General features: G+C 32.2%; 1 protein-coding gene across 1 annotated transcript; it reads right to left on the minus strand.

Annotated features, from left to right (window-relative positions):
- Positions 1–2846: 2846 nt before the first annotated feature.
- On the minus strand, positions 2847–9972 carry LOC127719660 (protein toll-like). Its single transcript, XM_052225889.1, has 2 exons — positions 9578–9972; positions 2847–6377 (listed from the first exon to the last, which is right to left on the minus strand). The coding sequence occupies exon 2, from the start codon at positions 6316–6318 to the stop codon at positions 2932–2934; it is 3387 nt and encodes a 1128-aa protein (XP_052081849.1). The 5' UTR covers positions 6319–6377; positions 9578–9972; the 3' UTR covers positions 2847–2931.
- Positions 9973–22201: the final 12229 nt, after the last annotated feature.

Here is a 22201-nt window from a genome sequence, read left to right on the forward strand (position 1 = left end):
ATAACATCATTTGGGTAAACAGGTCCCCCTTTTTATGGTTCTTTAAGTTCAAAAAGCAACTTAACATGTTAAGGATTTAATAAGAGAACACCAATAAAAAGAAAAACGAGACAAAAAAAATTAATCACTCTACTTTATGACAATCCAACTACTACAGTTACTTTTTAACTTAAATAAGGGTTATATGTGATATAAAAAGGTTAATGAGGTTATCAACATACCCGTATTTCACTATGCACTATATTGTTTATGCATACAGCCTGAATATATTGCTCTATATATTTTGAATAAAGCATCTTGACAAGCCTTCATTTGTCTTTCATATATGTTGATGATGGCCTGTCACTCCATTATCCCCATATCAGCGAGTGCGTTACATCAAAGTGAACTTGAAATTAGAGCTACTACCGAAACTAGAAGATCTGATGTGTTAGTTTCTCAACTTACAAGTTACCTTGTTTTCGCAGTCTTAGATGTTTTTCATACATGAACAGTTGCTTAACCTGTACCTTTATCGATTGTGACATATTCCCTATTGTGTCATTTGACTGAGTGTGCATTCGAATGGCGAGTGGCAATGCTTGTGACTCACTCGGCCTATTCAGTTCAGACGTTGTGTAATTACAAGATGAAAACACGGTAAACCACGGTTCTCTCTAAATTTGACAAATCTAAACTTTAAAATTACCACTGACGAAGCGAATACTGCTATTTGATTTTGATTTTTTCCACATTTTGTTTTGCCATGGCCTTTCATACGTGATTATACGGTATGCGTTTTGCTCATTATTGAAGGTCATACGATGACCAATAGTTGTTTACATTCTTGTCTTTTGGATTCTACTGGATAGTAGTCTCATTGACAATTGTAACACATTTTCTTATTATCATTTTTATAAAGAATTCTATGTGGAAATAAGTTAAGTTTTGCAAGAATCATTGCGAGCTTTAGTTTAAACATATTTGGTCAAGACTTGCTTCAAATATCAGCATATTGGGTATGAGTCCTACAGATGTGGCCATTTGAATTGTATGACCATTACACCTGGAATTAAGACACTGATACATTTCTTCCCGCCTCTGTTCTGTTTAGCTTTTTGTTTATGTTTCTTAACGCTTTACCAATTTTTTAACAAACGGTCGTTCTTTTTTAATGTGCACCTTTTTATGGTAATTACTCTAAGACGTTTTGTGTGAAATCGGTAGCATACGCAAGCATTAAAATAAAGAGTATTATATCAGAACTGGAAATGAAATCCAGAGTCAAAATAAATTTGAACATGAATTCAAGCAGAAATTAAATGCAAAAATAAGTACACAAGTAGCGTAACTATGCAATATACTTTCATAAGTGTCCTCTATCAAAGTAATGAATAATATTATAGGATTAACACGACTTACATAGCTGTTCTGCTTCATTCATATTTCACAAGAAAGAAAATGTATAAACCTAATATTCACATTGCCACCTGAGTACCTAACTAACTGATAATTTATTTTAAAGAATAAAATGGCATCAAGTTGGGCTCGACAGTTTCAGCATGAAGCTTTATTTATTATATAAATAAGAAGATGTGGTATGAGTGCCAATGAGACAACTATCCATCCAAGTCACAATGTGTAAAAAGTAAACAATTATAGGTCAAAGTACGGCCTTCAACATGGAGCCTTGGCTCACACCGAACAGCAAGCTATAAAGGGTCCCAAAAAGACTAGTGTTAAACAATTCAAACAGGAAAACCAACGGTCTAATCTATATAAAAAACGAGAAACGAGCCACACCAACAAACGACAACCACTGAACAACAGGCTCTGATTATTATTATTAGTGTGTTACGGTTAAATACTCTACAAATGAAAAAATAAAACTTTATAAATTTCGTGTTTCCGATGTTTCTGGATTTACATTCACTAGGAAAGCTCAAAGCTAAACATTTGAAAGCCAAGGATGTATGAATAAGTAGATACATAAGGAGCTGTATGAACAAGCCACCTAAATACCTTCATTTGATTGCCTAAAATTTGTTATGAACATTTTACGATCGCTACTTCTCTATAAAAGAAGATGGTATGATAAGGTCACTCTTTTGGTCCCTTGAATTTGAAGATCATAACTTATAATAAATCTACCAAATAAAATCCTTTACATGTTCATTAGACATTAGTCTGTAAGGCATCAGTATTTATTTTTTTGGAAATTTAGTCTTGCATATTAACTCAAACTTCTTGCATTTAGTGCAAAACAGCAAAAATTGTCAAAATAGCCTCATGTTGAGATCGATATTGTTATTAATATTGAGATATGAGCAACAGCTTCACCAAAAAAGATATTTTGCTACAAAATGTATTTTACAACTATATATTAATGTGTTTAAACTATTTGTTTTTGTGTAAAGCTGTTGTTCATATATATTTTGACCCCAAACTATGCATAATATGGTCGTTTTAGGTCAAATATGTAAATTTCGACACGTTTATGGCGTCAAAAGTACACTTTCTGCACTAAAGTGTCCAGATTATATTAACCTGTTCATTTATCAATGAAATTAATATAATTCCTAACGGGTTGAATTATTTTTACAATTTTTAGCAATTTCAGGACAAAATAATAGCTCTTACATGTATCATACCTCCTCTTTTTAAGTATGATATTTGATGCTAAGTTTAGGCTAAAAAAGCTGCCATAGCTTAAACTTCTTGTATTGCAAGGATCAATATATGATGTAAAGTCATCAATATCCCTTATAATTTACACTTCAAACAAATGTATATATTTTTGAAAACTGTATATTAGTAGTTTTTGATAAAATTGCGGAATAAATTGCACGAGAAAGGTTTTAACTTACCAGCAAAATCGAAAGAGACAACGATTCAACAACGATCCTTCATGTAACATGTGTTTATTTTATATTATTGTATATTTTTGCGTTTTCATATAGAAGTAATTTCAATTGCATTTCGAACTTTAACATCAGAAATGTCTATTCTATTCGGTTGAAGTATCGCCGTTTTTAATCTCGAGAAAAACTGTTTATCCTTGACCTCTAAGTAAACAAAAGAATGAAAATATTCGATCATATCTTTTTCTCTTGGTTGATTAGTATTTCCCTGAATTAATATAACTATCAAATGGTTATACTTTTGAAAACGTGTTTTCTCTATTGCCCTTTGAAACACAAATAGTTGTAGTTCATCAAATGAATCATGGTTTGAGGTAACGAAAATTGTATGTGACGAGGACTCGACAGCGAGACCAATATTTGTTAATATACAAACACCAGGATGAAAATGACTATCCGGAGTACAAATTCTGTATGATTCCTTTTCCAATCGAGGTATTAAGTTGTTTTGGCAGAAATCACGTTCATCACTCGAATAACAAAAGAATAAATCATATTCATGATTTTTGGTATAATGTAGAGTCTCATCTATAGGAAGTAACCGTCTGTGATTTAAATCGGCCATCATATCTTGATTTGCACTGGTTTTATACGAAGTCAGAATATATCGTATTTTACTTAGAAAAAGTGATTCCTGACATCTTAAATGCTGATGAAGCTTTATATATTTTTGTAATTCTTTGTTTAACTTGGCAACTCTGCAAGTTCGAGCGATATTTGTTACTAGAAGAAAATTTGCTCTATTCACTTTCATTTTATCTTGACACTCAGCCAAAGTAAAATCTAATAAAACTGAATCGGATATCATATTTTCCGATAATATTAGAAGGACGTGCTTGCTATAAAATACTGCCGAGGAGATATTTTCATGCACAGAATATCCAGCAATAAAATCATTTGCTTGACTACAAATAACAAAACCTAACTGTTGTAATGGTAGCACCAACTGCTCGTCTACAAATTCTGTCGTGTCTATAGCGTGTATAATTGTCAGATCTACTATTTCGTTTCGATCAAGTTTCCCGCGATCAAAAGGATGCCATTCAAAACTGACATATAAAAGAACTTTGATTTCAAATCTATAATATACTAATGAAAATGCAATCACGCTGATAATTAATATCACTGATGTAGCTGCAGCGACTGGTTTGGCATAATTGTGAAACACAGTGGGATTCTTGCATGTAAATTTATAATCTGGGACATGAATTATTTGATGTCCATTCTTGCTCTCACTATTACAAGTGACCTCACGTAAGTTGTCAATTAAAAGAATATTTCTTAACAACCACTTTTTGAACCATAAAGTTCGACAGTCACAAACAAAGGGGTTGTTCTTAAGGCAGAGTTTATTGAGCTGTAAGACATCAATACTTTTTGGTATGTGAGTAAGCAGATTGTTATCAAGCTTTAAAATCTTTAAATTTTCCAATTTTCGGAAAATAGTGGGATCAATATTTTCTATTCTATTGTGCGATAGAATCAGTTGGCGCACATTGCTCAAGTAACTTCGGAAAATTAATTTCGATATATTATTATTCTCTAACCACAGATCCAAGTCGCTAGAGGACATAGTGTGTGGTAGTTTACTTAGTCCTACGCCTCTGCAGTTAACAATAGTCACATTATATACTTCCCGGAAATAGCACTTACACAAAGTCGGACATTCAGAAATATTCACCTGTGAATACGTATCCTCTGCTTTAATTGAGAGAACTGATTTCCTTTCGAATTCCCTCGGATATTCACAGAACCAATCAGTAAAAAAGTATTCGTCTCCTGTCCAATGTCCACTCTCTGTGAAATTTTGCATTAATTTATTAAAAGGTATAATATTCGAAAAACATGTTAAGTGGTTTTCTTTTATTTCGAATTTGAAATGCTTCAGCATTACCAACATAACACGTCTTGCATGGCAGCACATATCATCATCGATAAAGAATCCAGTAACTCTACTTCCGGTTAGATCAACTATTCTCCACTCATCGGTTGTCCTTAAAAAATTACTTTCAATCGAGCTGCTTGATGGATTTACACTTCTAAGTAGCGAACTAGTATCAACTTTTTCAAGAATAGCTGTCATATTTCTGAATGATATGTAAGTTGACTTAAGTTCAACTTTTCTTAAACTTCTTATATACAGAATACAGACCGGGAACTCAACCAATGGATTATGACTAAGTATAAGAGTTTTTAATGTTATACTGTTTACTGGAAGAACGCCATCTGTTATTGCAGTTATCATATTGTTTTCTAAATTTATTTCCATTAATTGTTCAAGGTCACTAAAAAGTTTTTCACGTAAGTATTGTAAGTTGTTGTGCGATAAACAAATATATTTCAGGCTTGGTAACTGATTGAATACTGTCGATGGTAAATCATTGATTTCATTATTACTGAGGTCAAGATAGGTCAGCTGATTTTGTCCTGAAAACGTAGATTTTCCTATAAATCGTAGCCCAACATTGGTTATTATAATAACCTGAAGTCCTAAAACATTCATGAACAGGTTTTCGTCAATTTCGGATATATTGTTATTTGAAATTTTGACAAAATGCAATAAACCATAAATTTTAACTTGTTGTTGTCCAGTTATCTCATTATTTGTTAGCGTTAGCTGTCTTCTAAAGATGTTAGGAGGAATACTAAGATGTAAAGACTTACTATAATGATCCTGCATGTAATCTGATCTAGAAAGATTATCGGGAAGAAGAGACACGTCTTGTGCCCATGGGAATTCCAATGTTCCACTTATGTTACAATCTACAAGACTGAGCGTCTGCAGACGTGGAAACTTTTGACGTATTATAGTTTGATTGATTTGTCCCGTGCACTGACCTATTAATATCTCTTTCACTTGGAAATTGTCGTCATTACAATTAAACAGGTTTTCTATAGAGCTCATTATATCATTGTGTATGGAAACTAGACTGACTGAAACAATTCGTTTGAATCCTTTACATGAAGTTGTTTTGGTTTGGTGTTCAGGAGAATAAAAGTTCCCAATATTTATCGTAAAAACACGTGAGTTTGTTATGCTTAGAAATAAATCCATTTCCTCTACGTCAAACTGGCATTTCATTAGCTGGACATATCCTATTACATTCGACTGAAGCATTGTTCTGTGTAAATCACCAAAGGACACTTTGATATGATGGTGGCAGACAAAGCCAAACAGTCCAATACGTTTGTTATTTGTGGGAAAATCAAAATGAGTAATGATATTCGTAACATTTACACTGCAATTAGTAGGTGTAAGAATATGTATTTGTCGTCCAATGCTTTCAATATTTTGTGAATTTAAACTGAAAAGCGGAGGATACATAAAAGGTTTAAGCTCTGTATTGCATTGCACATTACTTTCAACTTCGGAAACTACAGACATTAGTATACAGATGACTTTAATCATATTGTCCATGACCTTCGTACTTCGTACAACGGAATGAACAACGATATTTGACGGAAGTAACCTGAAAACTGAAAATATAAAAAAAAAAGTCTATTTTATACGATTGAGATTTTTTTAAGATTTCAGGCTTATGATTCGTAAAATAAACAATTAATAGAATAGTACAAATCATTAATATTGAGCTGCGTCAGATAGAAATCGACTTTTCGCAAGTGCACGTACATGTATAATACTTTGATCGATTTTGGAACAATCAAATAACAAACAAAAGATGAATGCTGGTCTGTTTTGTAGAGTTCTTATAACAATTCAATTTCCAAACAGTAAGAGACTTTCCGTAGAGATTTTTTTCTACCCGAAAAAGGTTATAAGACGTATTGATATTCATTTGCATAAGGTCGATATCTATCCGACGCAGCTCACTGTTCATATTATAGGTCAAGGTAAACACAAATAAATGATCGAATAATTTTAAATCGATTGAAAGTATTCAAAACGGAGACCAATTAGGTACAGGGTATTTATCGTTTGATCTTCAGGCATAACTGTTCGTACAATTCCAAATGAAGGTCAAGACCATGACCGACGAAATGTTGAGCGTGTGGGGGTCTATGGTAGAGTAAATTCATTTGAACAATTCTAAAGAATGTCTCGACCAGGACCGACAACATGTCGATAGCCTCTTCTGTCTATGGTAGTGGGAGTTAATCCTATACAACATTTATTCATTAATTTAAAATCTCGTATAGTGATTGCGGTCGTCGGTATTCAACCAGTGGTTTGCGCCTGTTTTCTTAAATTAGTCCTTGAAAGGCTCAATCTATAATAATTTGTGACTTTTATATGTCAATGCATTTAAAAACTTTAATAACCTAGAGTTTGTGGTTATTTAATATGTTGTTTTAGAATATAATACTAAAAAGTAAATTTGACAAAGTTTAGTTGATGATTTATTCATCAAAAAGTTGATTTCTGTATAAATTATTGTACAAAACACCTTTTACTAACTCATTACGTAGAGCTATATTCTATAAATGAGGGTCTGGTTGAAGTTTATCGGAATAATTGGCACTCAGTGCTCTTCAACTTCGTACTGTGTTTTTACCTTTTAAAATTAAAAGCCTGGTTTGTGTTACAGAATAGAGAATAATGGCAAAAAATGATTAAAGAATAGAGAATAATGGGTTACTAAAGTATACAGAATAACTATCATGGAAAAAAAGAATTATGTTCTAGAATACCAATTACAGAATGATGTACAGAATACAGAAATCATAGTTACAGAAATAAAAAAAAATTAGAAAAATAATTTTCATGAGAAATTTTACTGAAAAAGCATTATTTTTAAAAGATAAAGAAAAATGCCTTAATAATTCAAAGAATTGTAAATTAAATTAAGGGCCTCCCATCCAGACCCTCATAAATACACTTGTGTCGAAAGAAATACGTTGGCCCATAACATACTACACGCATTGTGTGTAGACACAGGTACACATGTAAAAGTAATATGTCATAGATTTGTATTCAGATAAACATCACATGATTGTGACAAATAAAATACATCATTATAACAATACAATGAAAGGACAAACTTTACAGAATAGTTACCGCAGAGTCAAATTGGATTTTTTTTTTATATACAGAAAAGAATGATTCGAAATTTATTCCTCAATTTCGGAAATGTACATATAAAAATAAGGAAATGTGGTATGATATCCAATGAGACAACTATTCAACAAAGTTCAAATGAAGTGGATGTAAGCAATTATAGGCAACCGTACGGGCCTTCAACAATGAGAAATACCCATACCGTATAGTCGGCTAAGAAAAATATGAAACAATTCAATTGACAAAACTAACGGCCTAACAGGCGGAAACCCAGTTGAAATAGAACAAAAGAATCGAAGCTCTTTGTTAGAGAAGGCGATAAATGCTTACTGTAATGTTTACTGTAGTAACACAAATTTTAAAAGTTAATAGAAACAAATAAAATGACAGTTTTTTGCTAAATTACGAAATATTTTATCATAAAAACACAATTTGCATAAGTTTTCAATTCATCTATTACATAATTAAGCAGAACAATTAGATATCAAGTCGACGACATGGGTGTCTATTAAGTTGGATCTAAAAATGCATAACCTCCGATTTTTCAAAAAAATTTACCACGGACGGAAAACATATCAATCTATTTGTTCCTTAATTTTCGTTTCTGCCCTTCCATTATGTGACTCAAGAAAAAATTCCAAAAAATGGGCAACAATTGCATCGAAAAGAGAAAATCGAGTGCACCTTTTTATGTTAGGGCGTGTTTGAGTTGAATATTTTGTCTTGAAAACGTAAAAAGCAAAAGTATTTGATACATCATCTCGCTTCAGATTCTATCATTTTTATATATCAAGGCTACAGGTTGACTTTATAACATCGAAAATTCACAGTACTAAAAAAATGAAACATATAGGTCAAGTGAAATACCTTTCTAATGAATCATAAAAGCAGAGTAGGTGTGTTCGAATAGCAAATTTTTACTAAAAGTACTTGACGACAGACTTTTAAGTTGGATCTTAAAAATGCATATCTTCGAAAAAACTTCATTTTTTGTGTGTGATATCTAGGGTTTATAGTCTTCAACCACTGAAAATTTTTAGTCTGCCCTTCCACGAAATATTGAATTAGAATTTTTTTAAATGTTTATGAATTTTCGAAAATTCCACCTGACAACCGATCAGACAATAGTTTTAAGTTGACTGAATGCAGACAAGTACACTAACTGATGTTCGTTAGCTAGTAGATACATTTGTCTTTTAAAATACAACTGGCATATAAGGATCGTAATGGTGCTATGCGGATAAATTTATCGGTTTTCAAGAGCTAAATTGGCAGCGCGTCATCCCTACAATGGCTTCCATTTTTACGATTGTAAAAATGAACTGGCGTAATGGGGAGATAATTTTGACGAAGTAGAATCCTGACTGCTAAGTGAACGCTCAACCCTCCTAACCTGGGATAGTGGTGTTACAGCACAACATAAGAACAAGCTATTAAAAAAATTGAAAAGGGCTTAACTCATCAGATCTCTACACTTCATTTAACCGGTTATGTAATGTCAATATTTGGGGGTATTCGAAATAAGCATGATAAAAGGATAATACTTCTGCCATTCTTGAAACCCCATTTTCTATTTGTGTTGTTAGGTTGCTGTCACAGCGAAGTGTCCCAACAATCTTCATGTAGGTATGAAGTATTTCTGTATTCATACATAACTTACCTGATAACGTTCGTCTTCAAAAATCTTTTCAAGGTTTATAAGTATACAATCCGGAAGTTTAAGATAGGAAAATCCCTTCCTCTTCATGTATACATAGTAATACTGTCTTTGATTTAAACATCACGATCAAACAAGAGGTTCAAAATTTTTAACTCGTTTAAGTGAATATGTCAATGAAAATAAACCGTAGTATGATAATTCTATTGAACATAATACTAGGATTATATCTTTTAACCACATGTCAAGCATTTGGTTACAATTTAGATCTACTTATTCAGGTGTGTAATTTCAACAATATTGATATAAAAAGATGTCAGTGGTATGAGTGCAAATAAGACAACTCGCCATCTGATGACGTAGAAGTTAGCAAATATAGGTAATATTCGTTCTAACGATACAAAAATAAATGAAAAAAAAAGAGAGAAACCGAGTGCAGCTACATTGAAGTTCGAATTCGTTTATTAAAAACCTATTATTGTTTGTTTTAACAAATTTATGAGATGCAGTCAGTTTATAGATAAATATGCATATATTAAAATACCAATGTTTCCTATGAAAATACTTTTGTGTGTTCTCATACCTCATCACTTCCTTATTCGGATCAAATAAGTTAATTTGTCAAAAAGAAATGTTAACTTTTTTTTATACTTTTACTAACAGCAAAATACGGGTAATATAATTGCAAATCAACACATTTTCACATGCATGTATATTTTGACTATTTTTTACATTTAAAACGGACAGATGTCTACGAGTTTAATATTGCAGTGACAAAGGAAATATTTGTGTTGTTGTAATGTCCCAATCTAAACACACACCTTAACACAATATCATTCCAATGGCGTCATTAGATTGATCTGCATAGGTGAAAGTTGATTGATTAGGTTACGTAGTAGTATTTGTAAGGTATATTAACTATTTGCAAGATATTAATTAATTTACTATCAACTAAAATAACATCGTAATGAATAACAAAAGCGCTCCTAGCGTTTGAGTAAAATTAGACCCAAACTGTTCTGCCGCTTATGACGTTCAAACTGTACTACCGCTTATGACGTTCAAACTGTACTACCGCTTATGACGTTCAATCATATACAAATGTAAGTAAAACTATGAATAGGAATAATTAAATATCAATAGATGTTGATCACATATTCACTGTTTCTATAAAAAAAATATGGCTACATGTACAGTTTGTTTATAACACACATACGTGTGTAGGCAATGCAAGTTTTGAAATTCTGATCGTCTGAAAAACTATCAAAAATTTAAGTACAAAGATCCTATATAGACGCATCATCTCTAAATTTTGATCTTGTGAATTTATATGAGACAGTCTTCAAACAGCAGCGTCTCAACAAACAAAAAAAACCGCACCAAAAAACAACAACAAAAAAACAAAAGACAAAACCCAAATAACAATTTGTAAATGATGTCCTTTCAATAAATAATTCAAATTTGTAAATTAATCTATCCCAACAAACTTCCAACTTTGTCGGTGGTTGAGAACAAATAAATCATTTTTTTTGGTGTGATAAATTGTACAAATTGTAATAAAGTAAAATTTGGAAATTAATCTAGAAATGTTTCTTACATAAAACAAGACCAAAGAACCTTTACTTCTCAGATCAACGGACTTTTCTCCTATGTAACTCCCTACAAATGTAGATCAACGGACTATTCCTCGATTAACCGAATGACGCCCTTAGGCTATGGAATAGATTAAATATATCTGTGCGTAAAACATAAACGTTGTCTAAATTCAAAAATGAAATAAAAAAGAGTTATGGAGTAAAAAATAAAACGGTGCCTAGTTACAGTGCCTTTGGTCCTAGCAACTCCAATATTATTTTAATGCAATTTAGATGTTCAGCTTCATACCTTAATTATGATAAAAGAAATAAACATTGTATCAGATCTGTTGTGTGGTTCCCCATGAAGATTCATATTATTTCTTTTTTAAATGTCCTTCATATATATATACAAATTAACGTCGTATTCTTAAGAATATATGGTTACCAGATAACCTTGTATTGGGCCTAGAAATTATAACATCTGGTAGTAACAAGCTGACAAATGAGCAAAATGAAGAATTTTTCGGAAATATAGATATTTGATCTGAATTATTAATAACTAATTTAAATATGTGCATGCTTTGAAATTCTATTGCAATATTACATCTTAGGAGAAGATGATCTAAGTTGGGATAATTTTTGTCTAATCCTTTTTGCGAGATACGCTCAAACTTAAAAAAAAAACACCACACAAACAACGAACCAAAGACATTTCAAAACCAAATAGATGTATAAATTAAACACTACATGTTACTTTCCCAAACAAAATCGAGAAAACAACCAATATAAAAATATTAAAACAATGAACCAAAGGCAAAACAAATCAATACATTCCCCTTACCATTCGAAAACACCCAATCATTGCACCTCCCTTTGTCACAATTATCCATTCAACTTATTATTAATAACTCGCAAATTTATACAACTAATATTATTAAGTGAAAAAAATTTCAGTCATTCAATATTTTTTAAGGTTAAAAAAATTTATTTATTATATTTCGATGCACAATCAATTTAAGTAATTACCAACTTACAGCAACTTAACCATAGGTATTTTAGCTAAGGCAATTTGCCTGTGATGTAGTCTGTAGTTTCGATGAAGAACATGGATACATCATAATAAGACAGACCATATTAAAACAATATCCTGTGAGATCAGCTATTTTCACTCAATTGACCATTTTTCTCTCGGTTTAATGAAATATTTGAAAAATATTGTTACACATTTCAAATTCCATTTGTTCTATTCTATATTTTGTATACACACGTTACAAATCAACGTAATTTTCCGTAAAAGGGGAGAAACTTGACCTCTATAGACATTTCCAAAGTCATAAACGAGAAAGAAAACAAGGCAAACATATATTTCGATGCACAATTTAAGTAATTACCAACTTACTGCTACTAAACCATAGGTATTTTAGCCAAGGCACGAAGGAAACACGCTAAGATTACTGAAGTTAAAATATCATCAAAGCAAAGTAAGTTGGCAGAACACATGTCATGTAGGTATATTAGCTTGCATAGACAATGCGGTAATCTTCTTCCATATGAATTTTCCATAAACTTTCAGGACGTAAAACAATTATTCAACATACACTTATAATATTTACCCTTCTTTGGGATGCAAGTTTTGATTAAAAAAAAAACAACAAATGATCCTTAACAGGCGAAGACAACAGCCTTGATCGTTTTTTCTAACATAAGCTAAAAACTAAGATGGGACACTTATTGTTTTAATACTACTAGTTGCTGTTTTAATTTGTACATGCGTGCATTCTATTGCAATATTTGTCAACAAACATTAGCAATCGCATTAAAAGATAAATGGATGAGTTGAATGAGGAAAGAAAAAGGAGAGACAACTCTATTTGACTATCATAACGACCAGGATGTTATTGAGTTATTCCGCATGCATTGTATAATAAAGAATGTTAGAAATTTGTGAACATGTTTGTCCTGCGTTGGATAAAATCAATTTGACTGTAATCACATTCCTTTATTCATGTAGTGACACCTATCTTTTAGAAAGAATTTAGCTCACAGGCACTTGGCTCTGTTGAGAAACAAGTGACTGTGAATTAACTATGAGACGTTTCAAGATACCGGTGTTACTTCAAAAAAACTTTTAATTGATGTCCTGTCCCGCGTAACATTTTGCATGATGCTGTTCGACATAAAACGAGTGTAGCGGATTCTTTTTTCTTCCAAATTTCTTATTTTGTTTCCCCGTTCATGGACGTCATAACACCTTAAAAAGCTTCATAAAGCAATATTCGCTTTCCATTCAAAAGAAAAGCGGTTGGAGTCGATAAATATGGAATCAGTTGACGAATGAAGTTAATGTTGTGAAATTTAACGTTACATCAGATTTAAAGATGAAATTCAGAAAATTATCGTAAGTATGATGTATTTATACCAAAAAAATGTACATTTACTGTACTTTTTTTCACTATGAATATTCAAACGACACTCGTGTCACTAAATTTGTAAGAAAAATATGTAGATGTCCAAAGAATTGTCCCCTTCACACAAATTGTACGTTGATGTATTACATGTATATTCTGAGTGCCAGAAAACTTGCATTCAACAAGATTTTTGATTCAAATATGCACAAGATTTGAAAAGTACAAATGCTCAAGTAAGTGTTGGTACATGTATGTTGATAGTGCGCTACAGAATAAAAAAAAAGGTATCTATAAACAGTTGTGTCCGATCCAATGTCCCAAGGACTCATTTTTAACGTTTTGAACGTCGAGACACGTGAATACTATTATACTAGTATACAGAACGCATTGGTGTTAATACAAATAAATGACTTAAAAAAAACTTCCAAAGTTCCGTAAAATTAAAACAATGCTTCCTCTTGTAAGACCAATTTCATGTTTTACGTGTAATGTTCGTGTCGAAACAACCGCGGAGTGTTGTTAAATGAATTACAAATGGTATAATTCGTATTCATACGATGGGAAGGCCGGTCGACAATGAAGCTGATTTGGAAGATGAACAAATAGGAGTAGCAGCTCCATCGTTGAAATCTCGAGTGTCCGTCGATTATTTAGTTTCCGTGTTTACTGACGAGTTTGCCTTAAATGCAAACAAGTAAAACGGCCATTATACCTGCTGCATCTGTTGCTTTTATCTGTTCCGAAATCAAAGCAAACAATGACATTTTTTTACAAGAATCATAACGTTTCGACACTTAAGAAAGTCTCAATGATTACATGTAAATCATAACCAAAAGCCTGTAAAAAAACTCATCATAATTCAAATATTATACAATTACTTTCTTAAGAGAAAGAAACGTAAACAAATTTTCCCCAGAAAATTTAAATCTGTTCTTAACGCGTTACTAAAAAATAAAACGGCGTAAGCGCGTTACGTTAAGTGACACCAGTATCTTCCGACGTCTCTATAAACTTTATACTTTAAACAGGTCCTAAAAATAAACCTTAACCTTAGATATTATAGTTGAGAATCGTCCTGAAATGCATGAAATATTTGCCACTTGACGTTAAACAACCAACAATCAATCAACATAGTTTTGGATGACATGTCTCTATATCATCGAATTTGTTTTATTCTTTGAAACGATATTTCTTCATTGTGTGAACTTGCATTTTTAGTTTTGTTTATCGATACCATATAGATATAAGAAGATGTGGTATGAGTGCCAATGAGACAACTCTCCATCCAAGTCAAAATTTATAAAAGTAAACCATTATAGGTCACAGTACGGTCTTCAACACGGAGCCTTGGCTCACACCGAACAGTAAGCTATAAAGGGCCCCAAAAATTACTTGTGTAAAACCATTCAAACGGGAAAACCAACGGTCTAATCTATATAAAAAACGAGAAACGAGAAACACTTATGAACCACATCAACAAACGACAACTACTGAACATCAGATTCCTATAGTATGTTTGTTATGCATAGAATGTTTTTGTGGGTTTTTTTTTTTTTTTGTAACTCTTGTTTTTCAACAGATAGACATTGGTTTTACACTAGTCATTTTTGGGGCCCTTTATAGCTTGCTGTTCAGTATTAGGCAAACTGTTAATGATATTTTAGCTTACTATTCAATATGGGTTTGCTCATTGTTGAGGATGGTACTGTGACCTGTAATTGTTCATATCTTTGTCCTTTGGTCTTTATGAATAGTTGTCTCATTGGCAATCATACCACATCTCATTTGAACTTAACTAGTTTATGACAACACATAATACAACTTATACGGGTGTAACTTGTTGAGCATGAGCAGAAATTGATCAGTGTCTGAGGCGCATACGTTCATCTTGAGCACACGAGTACCCCTTATGTCTTCATTGTTGTTACTTGTCATATCTACGTTTTCAAATACTTCATTTTTTTTTATCTACCACCTATCATTAAACCTTCTCGTATTAACATTTCACAAGTATTAAGGGTTTATTGATTTGATAAAATTGTAAGGTTAGACAAATGACATTAAAAAAATCTGCTATCATATGAAGTCTTATCACTGACAAAACCTTTTTGGTTAAAATGTGTGCAACATGACGATAGTCATTACTGGACCAGGAACGCGCGAGTCTATCTCCAGGGTTTACGCGCGAGTCTATCTCCAGGATTTGATAGGGATCATAGTATTTTTGGACTATTGTTTGCCATTTGGCTTTCTTCTTCATTTTTCTTTTGACCATAATCATTGGCTTGTGAATTCGCACTCTTGGTATCTCAGTACTAATTTCTAACTAATTGTCATGGACCTTCAAATATGAGCCTGGGAGTGACGAAAATTTGAACAGAGATGTAGAAATGGTCGTATCACTTTGTTAAATCCATAAAGACAGATGTCCCTAGCGTAATCTTGCGTTTCTTGTGTTTTTATTAAGGGTAAATTAGTCTTTTGTGAAAATGATAACATATGACCTTCAACAACAAACGGATAACTGTATTGTATATCGAGCTATCAATTTTTAATTTGATATAACAGATTACGCATACGCGTATTTCTGAAAAGACGTACTTTTTTGTACCGAATGTAAAACTGAATGGATCTCCGTAGTACATTTGAAAATAATAAAACATCAGATCAATCTTTGACCGGGATTTTTTTTTTTAATTGTCATTTTCATTTTGGAATAAATGGACTAATTCTAATGGGGTTATATTGTGAAACCTTGTTATACACACTTACAAATGATGCAAATAATTTAGTCTACAAAAATTTCTAAAAAAATTCTAGGATGACTTGTATTCAATAATACTTAACTATCGTTAAGTCCGTTCGATACTTTTCTATGTCTCTGTCTAACTACAATACTATGCAATTTTATGGTATCATCATACCAAAATTTTGATGTTTTGTAGGCTAGCCTTTCACTTACAAAACGATATTTCTATGTATTATGTCTTGTAAATCAAGCTTTTAAAATGCTGACTGTTGCTCTTTTACACTTACGATTATCAAGTCGGTATTTTTAAGTACATGTCTTCTTACTGCAATCATCATAAGACTGTCACAGCTACATCTATAAACAATGGGAATAATTACGTCTTTCGTGAAGCAAATACATCTGAAGTCTGTCAGTATGAGTTATATGGTAAACAATATCACTTCTGTCACGTACATTGTATAATATGATCGCAGCAAGGACGTGTGTACTAATCTTTTTCGTTGTTTCTTTTATCTACAAAAGATACACGAAAAAGGAGATTTAAACAGAATATTAATCTAAAAAGATATAAATTTTCTTCTTCAGAGAACAAATAGAATATACAAATAAGGAGATTTAGTATGATTGCTAAATAAGACAATTATCAATAAGTTACAAAAGAACGGTGATGTAAAAAAAAGTCTAGGTTACCATGCAGTCTTCAACAATGACACAAAACAGTATTCTGAGTTGTAAATTCCCGCACGATCGAATGAGAATCAATCAAAAAAGAAAACCAATGATCTGATTAAAGATAATAAAGATAAACGAAAACCAAATATGGCACACAGCCACCAACGACAACCACTCAATTACAGGCCTTTGGAGGGCAAATTATAAGAATGTGGCAGGTTAAACATGTGTGTGACTGCTACATCCTCCTATTAATATGAGACAGTGGTGACTTGACTGATAAGATTGATACAAATTGCAAAAGAAAAACCTAACAAAATAAAAATAAAAAAAAAACACAAATTATTGACCTAAGGGTATTCGGAGTTACTACAGGCTAGTTTAATACCAATTTCAACTATCAGATAAACCATGTTTCCCAGATTTTGATATCCACCTATAATATAAGTATATAAGTATTATTAGGTATTAGGACCATAACTGTATAACAAAACAGATCTGGTTATGTTTCAATCTTTAAAAAAAACCTCAACAGACATCTGGAGTTCTACACAGTTACAGCCTTCAATCATAAATAAAAAATAAATATATGAGCAATATGTAAACCGAGTCTAGAGAAGCAGTTAATAAATCAAAAAGAAACTATCAAGGATCTGCCATAAACACCCTAAATAAAAAACGTCGTAATTAAGATAGAGTTAAAGATCACCTCTATCGAGCGGCTTACCATGAAAATGTGGCATGGCTCAACTACATAACATTATTTCGTGTTTTAGTTATCAACCATCCTCCTTTTTTTCTCAATTAGAAGATCAACAACATGTCCATAATAGAGGTAAAATAATTGTATGCTACAATATCAATTTCAGAACAAATCATCTTAGTGACAAATACAAGTACATAAACCGCTTGTTAGGAGCATATGAAACACAAATTACAAGAACACCAAATCCGTCTGAATTCACTTAACTTTGTCCTACATACTTGATATCAAGTGTATTATAGTCATGTTCTTGTCCTCCATATGCGGTGATGTTACTGACATGATTAGTCCCATACATGCAAAGCCGTCCGTCCGTCGGCCCATCAGTCCATCATTCCGTCAGTTTTAATCTTCTTCGAATATTATACCTATGGATACCCATGGATCTTCAGAACACTGGCACTGTTGTACTGTACCAATATATTACGCTATACGTCATCGTCATTATAATTTATTGTTAGTTTCTCTTTTCCAGATAAAATTTCATATTCTGTATCAAAATCATATTTTACCGGTTGGTTGGCCCAAAATTTATCTATAATAGATAATTCTATTTTTAAATGTGTAAAAAGTTTTAGCTGAACTAACTTCTTGAGGGAGGCTGTCCCATATGTCAACAACTCTATTGGGGGAAAGTATTTCCTGAGATCTAGACGACTTCGTTGTTTCCTCGGTTTCAGTTTATTTATGTTAAGCTTCTTTGATAATTCAGTGGTTACTCTCTTATCGAATAATCCGGTCAATAGCTTGTAGACTTCTATCATATTATCTAGCAATCGGCGGTAACGGAGGTTGAGAAGATTGAGTTGTCGTAGACGGTCTCCATATGACATATTTCTCAATATTGGCAACATTTTGGTCGATCTCTTTTGCACAGTTTCGATCCTTATTATGCCAGCCTTCCTATAGGGCGACCAAACAATGTTTGAGTATTCCAAATGCAGTCGAACAAGACCCTTAAATAGTAGAGTAAACGTGCAATCATCTAGGTGGACAAAGGAATGGCGAGTGATGCCTACACTGTGACTAGCTTCATTCACTTAATTTTGGATGTGATTGGCAAACGACAGATTGATGTCCATAGTTACTCCAATGTCTAACAAAGTAAATTTTTCAAGTAAAATCTGGAACAAGTTTGTCAATTTCTGGCATTGTAAATTCATTAATTGTAAAATGTATCCGTGAACTATTGTTTCATAAATGCAAAAAGTGCAATAATTAATTGTGAACTCTGTAAATTACTGCTGTCTCTTATTTTATATAAAAGGATCACTGAACAAGTCTTTTTTGTAATAAGTTTTAATTATGATAACGGCAAAAATGAGTTCACATTTGTACCGTACTCATAAAATTCACCAAATCGTCAATATTTACCTTTACAACTATTCATTCTGATCATGTGAATTATTTTGTTTTCGTGGACAAATACAAATATATAAAACAATTCATCACCAAAGTAGAAGACGTTACCATGCAGGTGGATGATAAGCCTAAAACAATTGTTTATGTTTTCTACTTCATTTGAGTTGCAAACATGTTTAATTACAAGCTCACAGTTTATTTCTTTCAAATATAACTTTTTGTGGGAATTCATCCACATCAAACCTCAAACTAAATAGGAAGAGGCAACTTGGACGTAACCTTTTGTGTCTGTTATGTTTCTCTTTTTTGTGATTTACTATGTTCTGTTTTGTTTGTTACTGTGTTTCATGTTTTTCGTTTGTTTTGTGTTTTTTGTCTTGTATTCGTTGTGTGTTTGTATTCTTTTGTTATTTTGACAATCTTATTTAAGACTCATGATGTTGGCACACTGTTTGGATGTTATATACCTTGTACATTTCCAGCCATCATTAGTGATCATAGAATTATAGTGTCAGTTTTTTTTCTCGTCTCCTTTTTATTGTTGTATTTCAATTACTTCACTGCTTGATTACTGACATGTAAAAATTCGAATTTGGTTTTTTTGGGGGGACTAAGTATGTTTTTGAGTTAACGTTATAGTTGTCACCTGTTAATGTAACACTAAACATCTTTATTTGTTCATTTTTCTGTTTTAGCTTTGTCTTGTCAGTTTATCGTCGACTTATGGTTTTAGATGTCCCTTTGGCATCTTTTGCCTCTATTTCATGATTTGGATTTCTTTTGTTATTTTAAGATATGTAAACATGGTCATTTATAGCGTTATAATTGGAAATTAAAAAAAAATAAACAATATGAATTGACACCAACACTTCTAAGGTCAAGGTCAAATAAACCCTTACAGACAGACATGTACACCTTACAACCAATCAAAGGCAGATGAACCCTGCCAGACAGACTTGTACATATTTTAATTATTCAATACACAATCTATAATTGAACCATTGCTTATAGTATCCAAGAAAAAGACTAAACCATGAAAACGTAACGTTGACCAATTAAACATGAAAATGACGTCAAGGTCAGATGAAACTGCCAGACAGACATGTACACCTTACAATCATTCCATAAACCAAATATAGTTGACCTACTGCTTATAGTAGCTGAAAAACGGGCATAATCAAGTAACTTTAAACTTAATCACTGACCTATGAAATGAGGTCGACGTCAGGTGAACTCTGTCTAATCGACATGTAAACCGTTCACCAAATATAGTTAAGCTCTATTGCTTATTGTATCTTAGAAACAGACTTTCTGTAACGAAAAACGAAAGTATGCTAGATACACTTACTGGAAATGTGAAGATATGATTGAAGCTTTAAATTTTCTGCTGGAAAACATATATGTACGTTTCGGCGATATAGTGTATCGACAGGTAGTAGGTATTCCTATGGGCATTAGTTGCGCCTCTTTAATAGCAGATTTATTCCTATATTGCTATGAATCACAGGTTATGGCCAAAATTAGTAAAGTCACGTCATTTTTACATTTAGTTGACACATTCAACAATACCTACCGTTATCTTGATGATATTTTTTCATTAAATAACACAGAATTCTCTAAATATACACCGAAATTAACCCAAAGGAACTTACTTTAAATATATCTAATATACACAGCAGTAGTTGACCTTTTCTACATTTAGACATTTCAATTTCTAAAGGGAAACTCCATACTAAAATTTACGACAAAAGAGACGATTTTTCATTCCCTATTGTTAATTTTCCTTTTTTAGACGGCGATGTTCCTTTGGCTCCAGCATACGGTGTTTATATATCCAAACTCGTTCGTTATTCCCGTGTGTGTAGTGATGTCATAGATTTTAACGAACGTAATCAATGTATCACTGGTAAATTATTAAGTCAAGGATTTCGTTACCATAAATTATTTAAAACATTTACTAAATTCTTTCATAGATACAAAGATTTGATTAGTCAAAATGATTTTTTGGCAGGCATATATACACATCCACGTTTTTTTCTATGTAGAAATTGTTTTATCTATACATAACATCATACATATTTATTATAAGGTTAAATCCTAACTATCCTACTTCCTGTCGTTACTGTTATTTTGGCATTACACAAGTCATGTCTTCTTTGACTTTCCATGGCGTTAAAACACTAAATCCCTGTCTGGGATGTGTTTTAATTGATTTTAGTCTCTGATGCATGATTTTTTATTACGGATTCATTTTGGCTTTTATATAGCTTTCAGTAACTGAGAGTACTCTCAAATCGTACTTTCGTGTTAATTTGAACTGTTGACACAATTTGTAATGCGTTTCTGTTATTCAATGTTTACTTATTTTGTGTTACATCTCGTCTTACTATTTTAAATATATACCACCTTTGATAACTATTTAGTATGAGGAAAAAAATTTCACTTCTTTACTCGTACTTTTTACAAATGTTTCTGTTCTCCTAACAACAAAATTATCACATGTATATTTAAATTTTCCTGTGTACGTTATTTTATTTAACGCCATTTTGTCCTGGTTATAGTTGTCTTTTTGACATATAAACATCTTTTTTATTTATATTGTGTCATAGATCAAACTTATTCGTTCAGTGTATGTTTACATGTTTTTGTGTATTGTCTTTTTGATCGAATTAAGCCATTTCAATTGATATTGTATCGAGTGTCTTTTTATGTTGAAATGTTATACCACTGTTTCAGGTTAGGGTGAAGGTTGGCGCCTGTTAAAACGTTTAAACCCGCTATATTTTTATGCACCTGTCCTAAGTCAGGAGCCTGTTGTTCAGTGGTTGTCGTTTGTTTGCGTGGTTCATAAGTGTTTCTCGTTTCTCGTTTTTATATAGATTAGGCCGTTGGTTTTCCTGTTTGATTTGTTTTACACTAGTCTTTTTGGGGCCCTTTATAGCTTGTTGTTCGGTGTGAGACAAGGCTCCATGTTGAAAGCAGTACTTTGACCTATAATTGTTTACTTTTACACATTATGACTTGGATGGACAGTTGTCTCATTGGCACTCATACCAAATCTTCTTATTTATATTAACCCGGAAAACAGAACAT

Source organism: Mytilus californianus, unplaced genomic scaffold (assembly GCF_021869535.1).
Source record: "Mytilus californianus isolate M0D057914Y unplaced genomic scaffold, xbMytCali1.0.p SCAF_11, whole genome shotgun sequence".
NCBI lineage: Eukaryota > Metazoa > Mollusca > Bivalvia > Mytilida > Mytilidae > Mytilus > Mytilus californianus.